Source organism: Quercus suber, unplaced genomic scaffold, assembly GCF_002906115.3.
Source record: "Quercus suber isolate HL8 unplaced genomic scaffold, Cork oak 2.0 scaffold_47, whole genome shotgun sequence".
Lineage (NCBI taxonomy): Eukaryota > Viridiplantae > Streptophyta > Magnoliopsida > Fagales > Fagaceae > Quercus > Quercus suber.
In genome coordinates, this window is record NW_027069512.1 from 1,732,346 (window position 1) to 1,742,320 (window position 9,975).

General features: G+C 35.0%; 2 protein-coding genes across 3 annotated transcripts in view; both read right to left on the reverse strand.

Annotated features, from left to right (window-relative positions):
- Positions 1–9,975, reverse strand: part of LOC112012086 (uncharacterized) — an 18,834-nt gene continuing 8,859 nt past the window's right edge. The window contains exon 5 of the mRNA XM_065771666.1: positions 1–649. Coding sequence (XP_065627738.1) covers positions 137–649 — 513 coding nt within the window. The 3' untranslated portion in view covers positions 1–136. The remainder of the gene's footprint in view (positions 650–9,975) is intronic.
- LOC136061485 (uncharacterized) lies at positions 4,732–9,807 on the reverse strand. Of its 2 annotated transcripts, none has more exons than XM_065771667.1 (3): positions 9,033–9,801; positions 7,963–7,999; positions 4,732–5,086 (listed from the first exon to the last, which is right to left on the reverse strand). In XM_065771667.1, exons 1-3 carry the CDS (start codon positions 9,356–9,358, stop codon positions 4,823–4,825), a joined length of 627 nt encoding a protein of 208 aa, XP_065627739.1. In that variant the 5' UTR covers positions 9,359–9,801; the 3' UTR covers positions 4,732–4,822. The 2 variants fall into 2 exon arrangements, with proteins under 2 accessions (XP_065627739.1, XP_065627740.1); XM_065771668.1 differs by having other exon boundaries at positions 4,972–5,086; positions 7,968–7,999; positions 9,033–9,807.

Below are 9,975 nucleotides of genomic sequence, written 5' to 3' on the forward strand. Positions count from 1 at the left end.
TTTACCATTATCAAGAGAAACATTCAATTATATCAATTTCTTTGATTATCAATGACAATTTCCTCGTCGTACAATACTGCACAAGATTAGAGGGGTGTTAGCAAGTTCACCAATCTATACATGCACATAATCATCATTAGCCATCCTCCTTTCTATCTAACCCGCCACTATGCGTTCCCACACAACATTGCCAGCAAAAACATTTAATACAGCAGGTTGGTTTCGAACATCTTAGGCATTTCGGTCGCCAGCAACATTTTTTGCAGCTGGGTCTCCAACATTCTGGACAGCTTGGTCTCCAACAACATTCTAGGCATTTGGGCTGGCAAGAACATTTTGTGCAGCTGGGTTGGCAAGAACAATCAGGACATAAGCACTTTGGTCGCCAGCATTTAACCTTACAGCACCTATTAGCAGAAACTGTGTGCCTTGTATGTAGTCGCAGGCTCTGCCGAATCTTTTTAAGGCGGGTTTCTGTGGTTAACTTCTCCATTTCTTGGACAAATCTGCAAAAATGGTGGATGTAATCAGGGTATAGCTCCAAGTTGCAGTGCCCACCTCCTTTAATCCACAAAGGTTCATATGGTTCCCTTGCCATTTTCCACAGCCCATTGCCATGTAACCAATTGACAACATCATCTTCCGTTCCCTGTAAATTTAGCCAACCCCATTTCAACAATTATAGTCAACGGGAAATTTGGACAAGATAAATTATATAGAGCACATTTTTTACTTTATCTTAGCTCAATTCACAAGACAAAATCATATAGTAGGCAGTCTCTTCAAAGCAATCTCTAAACGCTCCTCTCCAATGCTTGGTGATAAGAGATTTAAACCAACAATTCATTTGGTGCATATTAGTGTTGGATGTCTAATGCTGTCCACCCATGTTTGGCTGACCAATGAAGGAAACTAAATTCATTTCCTGTCCATAGACAGGTCAAAGAAAAGGGAAATTTAAAGGGTTTTACTTGCAGTGATGGTGAAACCAAGAAGGAAAAAAGATTTATTTATTTATTTTAATGACGTAGGAAGGAGAGGACAGAAAGTTTGAGGTGTTTCCTTTAGATATGATTTGAGTGAACAACTCACAGTGAACTTGTGGCGCTTGGTTTCTTGATTTCCACGGTAGTATCAAATATCTTTTAAGGCATAAAATCTTAGTTGAAATAGTAATTTTTGCCAGTTACTGCATTATAATACCAAGAGTAATTTTTCCCAGTATTGTCACCAATTGTCGCGTATTTTGCATAAACTTGAGGAGACATTAAACCCTATTTTATTATAATGGATTGTTGTCTAGTCCCACAGTTTTTCCCTTTGCATTGGGGATTCTGCATGCAATTCTCGGTGCTTGTCTGCCCCTTTGACTTGTGTGATTGTATTGCGTTTCTTGGCTTGAAAATCTTGGTTGAATTATTTAGAATTTGCTTGAATCTATAATTAGACGTTCTTGATTCACAAATAACTAGATTATGGCCTAGCAATAAGGAAGAAAGTATTAAGATCTACCCCTTTTCCACATAATTCGGGATTATTTAAGGTAGAAGTATTCACAAAATGGCTAAAAACCTCAATTATAAATTTTTTATAGAATTTTTTTTTTTTTTTTTAAAGTTTTTTCATTGATAAATGGCCACCAAATAGCAAAAGAGGACTCCTGAAACGCATATGGCTAACTCTAAAAAGTTGTATATACAGAACTACTATATTCTATGGAATTTTGTTTTCCCTATTTCCTTCTTGAAGATGTATCCAATCAAAGGATCTTGATTAAGGGATTGAATATAACCATTTTCATAAGGACTTGTTGTGTTGTTTGAACCGAAGGCTGGTATTTGAAGAAGTTGGAAACTTTTCCTCATTTTTTTAATATCACTTCAAGCTAATATTTATATACATTATGGAAATTTATAATATTGATACAATTACTAATCTTCAGTCCTAAAAGCATATGCCATAAAGAAGTGAGCCAATACTCCCTACAATAGACATGAGTTTGTAAATAAGATGCAATTTAATAAAGCAAAATAAACATATAAATCTTTATCAAATGCCCAAGATTAAGTGACAAACACAAGTGCGGACAATTCCAAACACACATGACCCACTCCAGAAAATTTTTTGGAATATCATTATGTTTATTTTGTTTCATTAAATGCATACTACTTTGCAAACTTTCATCTACTGTGGGATGGAGGGAGTATCAATTAATACACAAGCAATCATCCAAGAAATAAACGAACCACACTGACTTATTACACCTAATCAATCATGAAATTGCATCATACATGCATGATAGTCATGAGGCATTTCGTATGTTGAAATGGGCATTCTTTTCGTTCTTACAACCTATGGTTGTGTATTATTGTTCAACATTTCATTGTCTGTGTGAGATGGATGAGCTATTCACCCCAAAAGAGCTCTACTTAGTTACTACATATTCTCTGATAGGAAGACATCAATTCTATGAGGCAAGGGTGCATTTCCGGATTCGAGTGTGGGTGCGGCTAGGTGCAATGATTAAAAAATTATTTAAAATATTTTTATATGGTGAATTTAATATTTTTTATATAAAAAATTCAAATAAATGGGTAGAGTTTCTTATTAAAAAACAATTATTTATGATTTGTTTTTAATAAAATCAATATTTTTTGGTAATTGTTAACAAAAAACCACTTTCCAAGAAAGTTCCTTTGCTCCTTTTCCAATTCCCAAGCCCACCCACGTGAAACAATTGACTTTCTCACCTACTTAATTTTTTTTTAAATGGATAATAAATGGTTAAATGGGTATTATAAACCAGACTCATTTATGACCCAACCTGCCTAATTACCACCCTCAAACACAAATAGGACACCTTAAATTAGGGGTGGCAAAATTTGACACGACCCGCGAACCCGACACGACTAACCTGTTTATAAACAGGTCATGGGTTGAGGCTAAATGGGTTCGGGTCATATTCAGGTCGACACGGCTGACCCGTTTAATAAACGGGTCGTGTTCGTGTTTAACATGTGAACCCGTTTGACCTGTTTGACCCGTTTAGGTAATAAAGGTATTAAATTTTGTTATTATTGCTTAATTTTTGTTGTTGTAATTATATGTTTATTATTATATTTATGGTTGTAATTGTATTTTAATTTTAGATATATAGAAATTAATAATAGATTATTTAGATCATGTATGACCTATTAATCAAACAGGTTATTAGACTAAATGGGTTCGGGTCATATTCAGGTCGACACGGCTGACCCGTTTAATAAACGGGTCGTGTTCGTGTTTAACATGTGAACCCGTTTGACCTGTTTGACCCGTTTAGGTAATAAAGGTATTAAATTTTGTTATTATTGCTTAATTTTTGTTGTTGTAATTATATGTTTATTATTATATTTATGGTTGTAATTGTATTTTAATTTTAGATATATAGAAATTAATAATAGATTATTTAGATCATGTATGACCTATTAATCAAACAGGTTATTAGTATTAATTTTTACATGACTTATTAATTAAACAGATTAAACGTGTCACGTTGGGTCAACCTGTTTAATAAACAAATCGGATTAGGGTTGAGGATTCTTGACACGTTTACTAAACAGGTCGAGTTCGTGTCAACCCATATAGCAGAGTACTTATGGCTCGACACGACACGAACCTGACCCGCGAGCACGAATTGACACCCTACCTTAAATGAAGTGTCTATGCTTCCTAGCAATAAATTACTTCAGTTTGGAGGCTTTTATAAATTTTTAATTCCCAGCCAGTAATTAGAGTTTCTCTCTAGCCGTTATCCTAATTTAAAACTCAACAAAAAGAGTTTTTTAACTTTAACGCTTAATGAAGAGTCATAACAAATAGAAAACGGTTCCTTCTACCTTTATCTTTGTCTCATTTGCCCCACTTTTATCTATTTATAAGACGAATAATAGAGAGGGTTGTATTGTATGTGCAATATTGCAAAAAGTGTTGTCACGTCATGAACATGAATTCTAGTAATCTTATTCTTCTGCTCATTTCACTGCTACTTTTTGTAACCCCTTTGTCTGAGGCCTTTCTTAGCATACCATGGCCAAAAGACCTAATACGCTTCAAACCTTCATCTCTTCCAATGAAAAAAATCACAATAATCAATAAAAAGTCACATGCAATTGCCATCAAATGCTATGGTGGTGATCCTATCCGTGACCTTGGCAGTGACTGGGTGGAACCTGGTGCAAAAACTAGTTTTGAATTTTGTTACCCTCTATCTCCAAAAACAAGTTTCAAGTGCACAATTAATGGGGGCAGAATTGTGGCATATCAACAAAGTTATGAGTGCGCCAACAACAAACATTGTAAGTGGAAGATATATGATGACTTCACCAAGGTTTACTCATGGAAAAGAGAGAATTGGCTTGACCATCATTATGAAACTCCTATATGGAAGCCAAGATGCCTTCGATCAAGGTTTTGCATAGATTACCCAAGGCTTCCTTTTAAAGTCAATCGATTACCCCCACAAGGCTGTTAGTCAAACTCACGGCCCAGTTCACAGTTGTTCCTATTAAAAGTTATGAGTTATTACTCTCATACGATATTTAAAAAAGATAAAGCATTACTTGCATAGAATTACATATTTTGTATGAGCTTTCTTTTTTTTTTTTGATGAATGAATATTACTACTTTTTAAAATTTCATTTTTTTACATGAATGTGAATGATTATTTCATTACCTAAAGAAAGTATGAAGACCCAAAAAAAAAAAAAAAAAAAAAAAAAAAAAAAAAAAAAAAAAAAAAAAAAAAAAAAAAAAAAAAAAAAAATTCTGCACAACATCTTTTTCATGAGAAACAAGGCAGCATCCTCACCTTATAAATATCAAAGCAAAATGTGAACTTGACATGGCAGAGCACACGAAGACCAGAAAGAATTGCACTATGCAGAACTACACCTCTGAGCCTTGGCAATTTAGATGCCAAGTGCAGTGTTGGTCCACTACCAACTGACTGCCCATACAAGATTAAGTCTTCCTGGCTAATTCCGTACTCAGTCTCAAGGCACTGATATACTGCTTCTATATCAGAATATGTATTGGATTCACTCGGCTGCATTTCATAAAGACAAAACACAATTAAGTACTTCAACTGTTCAGTCCACATGACTTTGAGATTTCCCAACCATAAAATCTGAAGCAAATCCAATGAATTTACACCAACTAATAAGCATGTTTAGAGTGATGAGAGATAGACAAGGGGATCAATCATGCCCATAGTAACCAACTAATACTTAACATGAACCACAACACCAGCCTGTTCAAATGATTAAACATTGTGGCTATCAATGTACATATATTTTTCATCTAGATAATATGACCATTAACTGACCAATCCATATGGAAGGTATGCTAGATTTATCCACATTTTTGTCTTGACGTTCTGAGATGAACAAATCAGCACTGAGGGGTTGCTTGGAATCAGCACCAAGCAAAACTTAGGCATCAGCACCTAAGGTGTCAAGAATCAGCACCAACTATTGGAAAATCTCCAATCTGAATATCATTAATCAATCAATCTTCTGTTCTAAAATACAAATAAACTAAAAGCTTATATAGAACTAGAGCCAGGAAATAAAGAGATAAAAGATAACTAATGAAAATTATTCCTAACTGTTCTCAAATACTAATCTCGAATCTAATCCCTATCCAAATAAAGGTCTAAAATTATCCAATTTCCTGTAAGATAAATACAAAAATCTGAAAATATAAATTCTAAAATAATTTTGGTTTTGCTCCTGCATCATACTACCTTGGTTGGAGAAAACTCGACCTCAAGTTTTAAATCATTGAAGGATGAAAAATCTGGCACATAACACTTGCTGTAGTAGAGGAATCCTCTTTGGGATCATTGAAAATAGATAAACCTTGTAGTCCACCCCATGAAACTCTTTTTGAATCACAAACTCAATATGTGCAATTGGAGTATCAACCTTTTTGACTTCATCAAACTGTAGATCTGCATGCACCATGGATGATTCTTCAGGCTTCTTGTTGTTTAGGCTCTATAGTAGACTCTTCTGGTTGCATGAACATTGAAACTTTGGTTGACGCATACACTTCTTGGTCAATATCAAGGTCTGATGATACTTGATTTACCTTCATTTGAGTAGCTAAGTCTTCAACAGTTTTCATTAGATTTCCTAATTCTGGCGTATGGCAGATACTTCATGAGTGACCGGTCATTGTTGCACTGCCTCATACTTGTCCTTTGATCTTGAAAATTACCATAATGATCAAATTTGTGCAACTGACTCTTTAATTTTGTGATAATACTGCGGGAAATATACAATGCAAAGGTCTTCTTTCATTCTTTCCCAAGTAATTAGAGACAGTGTATTCGAAAGTGTAGGTTCTCATAATGATTCCAAAACTCCAATGCTCTACCAGCAACTCTTGTTTTGGCATACCACATTTTTTATTTGTCATTTGATAAATGCACTTGTGCAAAGAATTGTTCCATCAAAAAATCCAATTTTTGAAAATCCAGGTGTTGTCATCTTGATAACCATAAAAAATAAGTGGTTGAACTTCTACCATTGTGCACTAAAATAATCAATTTCTAACAAAAAATTGTGATAAGAACCTGAGCTTGCACACTTGAGTTGCACCTGAGCATTGCAGAAGGTTAAAGGGAAGTCACTGGTTGGGTTTGGGCTTTCAATATGACAGGTAGGATCTTGTATTAGAACTGGTTGAGTCTCGTTTTATGTGGAACTTTGAAAGACCAGTGAGATCTGACCAAAATTTCAGGTACTAGATACAACTAGTTAGACTGCGACACTAAATTCAAGTGGGTCTGATCTGGTGTTGTGGGTTGCAGATTTTCTGGATTTTTTTTTTTTTTTAAAGCTGGGTTTTCCAAATGGTGGTTGGCTTTTGTGTTGGTACTATGATCTGATGGGAAGAAAAACAGACAAAATAAAAAGTAACAAGAAAAGTAAAGATAAACCCTAAGAATCGGCACTTATTGGTTGCTTGGAATCAACAACAAGCATAACTTAGGCATCTGCACCTAAACTTAGGCATTTGCACCTAAGTTGATAGGAATCAGCACCTAACTATTGGAAAATCCCCAATATGAATATCATTAATCAATCAAACGCTTCTAAAATACAACTAAGGAAAAATAATTAAAACTAAAATACTACTAAAACTAATCCTAATTGAACTCAAATGCTAATCCCTATCTAATCTCAAATCTAATCCTATCCAAATAAAAGTCTACAATTATCCAATTTCATGTTAAGATAAATACAAAAATTTAAACATATAAATTCTAAATAATGTTGGTTTTGCTCTGCATCAGAACCAACTTTCATCACAATTTTCACTAGGTTATAAATTGTTAATAAACTTCATGCAGTCTAAATCCCCAACTTTTTCTAATCTAGCTTCATATATCTTGATTTAGAATGTACACCTCCGTCCGCTTATGCATTTCTTTTGCATTAATACATGATAAATGTCAACACTCCCATCTATTATCCATTCCTCCAACTGACGTCTCATATTGTCCTTCGTTACTCTCCTAATTATGAATTAAGCTGGCACCACAACTTGCCCATGTGGAGAGTTGTGATTAGTGGAGGGGTGATGGTGGGTCCATGTGGGGACACCCCTCCACCAACCACAACTCACCACATGGGCAAGTTGTGCAACAAGTTGTGGCACCAGCATTGCTCCCTAATTATTCCCAAATCCAAAATTGCAGCTACAGTATGAATCAGGTCTTCATTATCTATCTTCTCAAAAAACAAAACAAAAAGTTCTCATTATCTAAAGAGAGAGAGTTATTCCAATGGTAAATCCCAATTGTAGTCAGCAAATCATTAACAATTCAAGTAACAGCTAAAAAGTAAGAGAGTCACGGAGCAGCACAATAATAACACTGCAAAGTATGGTACAACTCAGACTGTCATAGCCTACCTTACCAGTAGAGGCTCCGTAGCCTGAGTAGTCATATCTGCATCATAAAATTCAGAAGGAAGGCATGGTATTAACATAAACCCAAAAATGGAATCCAATGCTTCAAATTTATCACATTGTACCTAGAAAACAAGATCACAAATTCGATTGAGGATTTTTTTTTTTTTTTTTTTTTAAAGAAACCCCTTAAAAACATTAATCAAAAGTATGAATTTGTCCATAAAAAATGAAGGGAATATTTTATACCTTTCAAAATTTTCTCTTAAGTGCCATAGAGTCACATGAAAAGTAGAAAGATTAGATGACTCGAATTTTCCCAAGATCTAAATTACTGAAAAATCGTGCATAATATGTCACAGTAAAGTAAAATAAGATCTTGGAAAGTTCGATAGATTACGAGTTGGCCATTTCAGGCCATAAAATCTCACAAAGCCCCAAAAGCACAGAATATCCCCCAAAAAAAGAGAAAAAGAAGGTGAATAGTTAAATACTAAACAATGTTTCCATCGAAGTATAAAATAGAAATTAATTTACTTTTTAGAGGAGGGGAAAGTAAAAAACGAGGGCCAAATAGAAAAGTTTGAAAAGGACCGATGAGAGAACTAACTACAAGGAAACACTGTTAAATCAACCTTGTTTACTTTCACCTTTATTTCATTGTAAAAAGGGAAAAACCCATTACCCATTAACACCTTAAGAAGAGAAGTCATTAGTCAGAACATTGAATAAAGCTGTTATCTTTACTAATAAACAGATCTAAACCCAACAAAACCAGTTCCAAAAAATACTGCATCCTTTGAAAAGACAGTGATTGAAAATACAAAAAGCGTAGAAAAGCTTCAAAGCCATGACACAAAAGATATACCCATTTCAGAACACGGATTAAATAACCCACTCCAAAAAAAATACATATGTAAGATTTGTATACACAGCCACACCAAAAAAGTGAAAACCCATTAACCAAACCTACCATATAATAAATAAGAATATCCCCTTTTTTCAAAAAAAATAAATAAATAAAATAAAAAGCAAAAATGAAAAGAGGAAAAGAGAGTGACTGACTGACTGACCCCATGACATTAACTCTGAGATTGAGCTTGAGCTGCACAAAGAGGTCATAGAGCTGGCCAACGTCAGCAGCATTGCCATGAGAGTAAAGCAAAGTGAGGCGAGCATATGGGTTCCTGAGATAAAAAGCAACAATCTTGTTGCCACGCTTGGTGTCAATAAGCAAAACGTCTAAGGAAGTGTCATCAGCGTTTGGAATAGGCATGGAAGGAGTGGAAGAAGACACCACAGTGAGCTTGCCATCGTCTCTCTTCTTGATCTGGTAAGTTGGCGGCGACGGTGGAAAGAAGGCAAACTTGGCAGCCAGCTGAGACACCACACAACCCATTCACCCCCCAAGAAGTTGAAGGACAACCCAAACTCATTGAGGGAGGACCAGTCTTGAATGCATGTGTGGAAAGAGAGATAGAGAGTTGGGTTTTGTCGGTTTGTGGTGGAAGTGAGAGTTTAGCTTATTTAGTTAACTTTGTTTTATGTGAGAGTGTGAGCTAGTTTTATGGGCCTTGTTTGAGTTTCTGATATGATTTGATAGACACGGAGGGGAGAATTTAATAGTGGAAAGTTTTCTGGATAGTCTTTGCATATGTGTAATTTTCTTGCAGAGCCAAGAGGGAGAGAGATTGTGAAGCTGGTGTTACTGGTTTAGTACAGTGTGAGCCTAGAAAAAAAAAAAAGTTTCTTTTATTAGAGAAGAGAGAGAGAGAGAGAGAGTGACTGACGGTACAGACTAGAGTCTTAAACTCACTTCAAAATTTTGAGTTTAATTTATGTGCATGACTTCATTGTTTGTCAGTTGCACAGGCAAGCAGGTCAATATTGAATCTGATAGCTTCTGCTACATCACTTTTTTATATTTTTTTGGACTGTGTATGAGTTTTTTGCATGTTCTCTTTTGTGTATAATAATTACAGACTCGCCATTACTGGCTGACACCTGTTTTTTTTT

Excerpts from the sequence above, each read along its gene's own strand:
- LOC136061485 (XM_065771667.1), bottom strand. The coding sequence starts at position 9,358 with ATGGGTTGTGTGGTGTCTCAGCTGGCTGCCAAGTTTGCCTTCTTTCCA. Across the intron at positions 8,000-9,032 it reads CTCAGAGTTAATGTCATGGG|ATATGACTACTCAGGCTACG; the intron begins GTCAGTCAGTCA and ends TTTATGATGCAG. Across the intron at positions 5,087-7,962 it reads ACGGAGCCTCTACTGGTAAG|CCGAGTGAATCCAATACATA; the intron begins GTAGGCTATGAC and ends TATGAAATGCAG.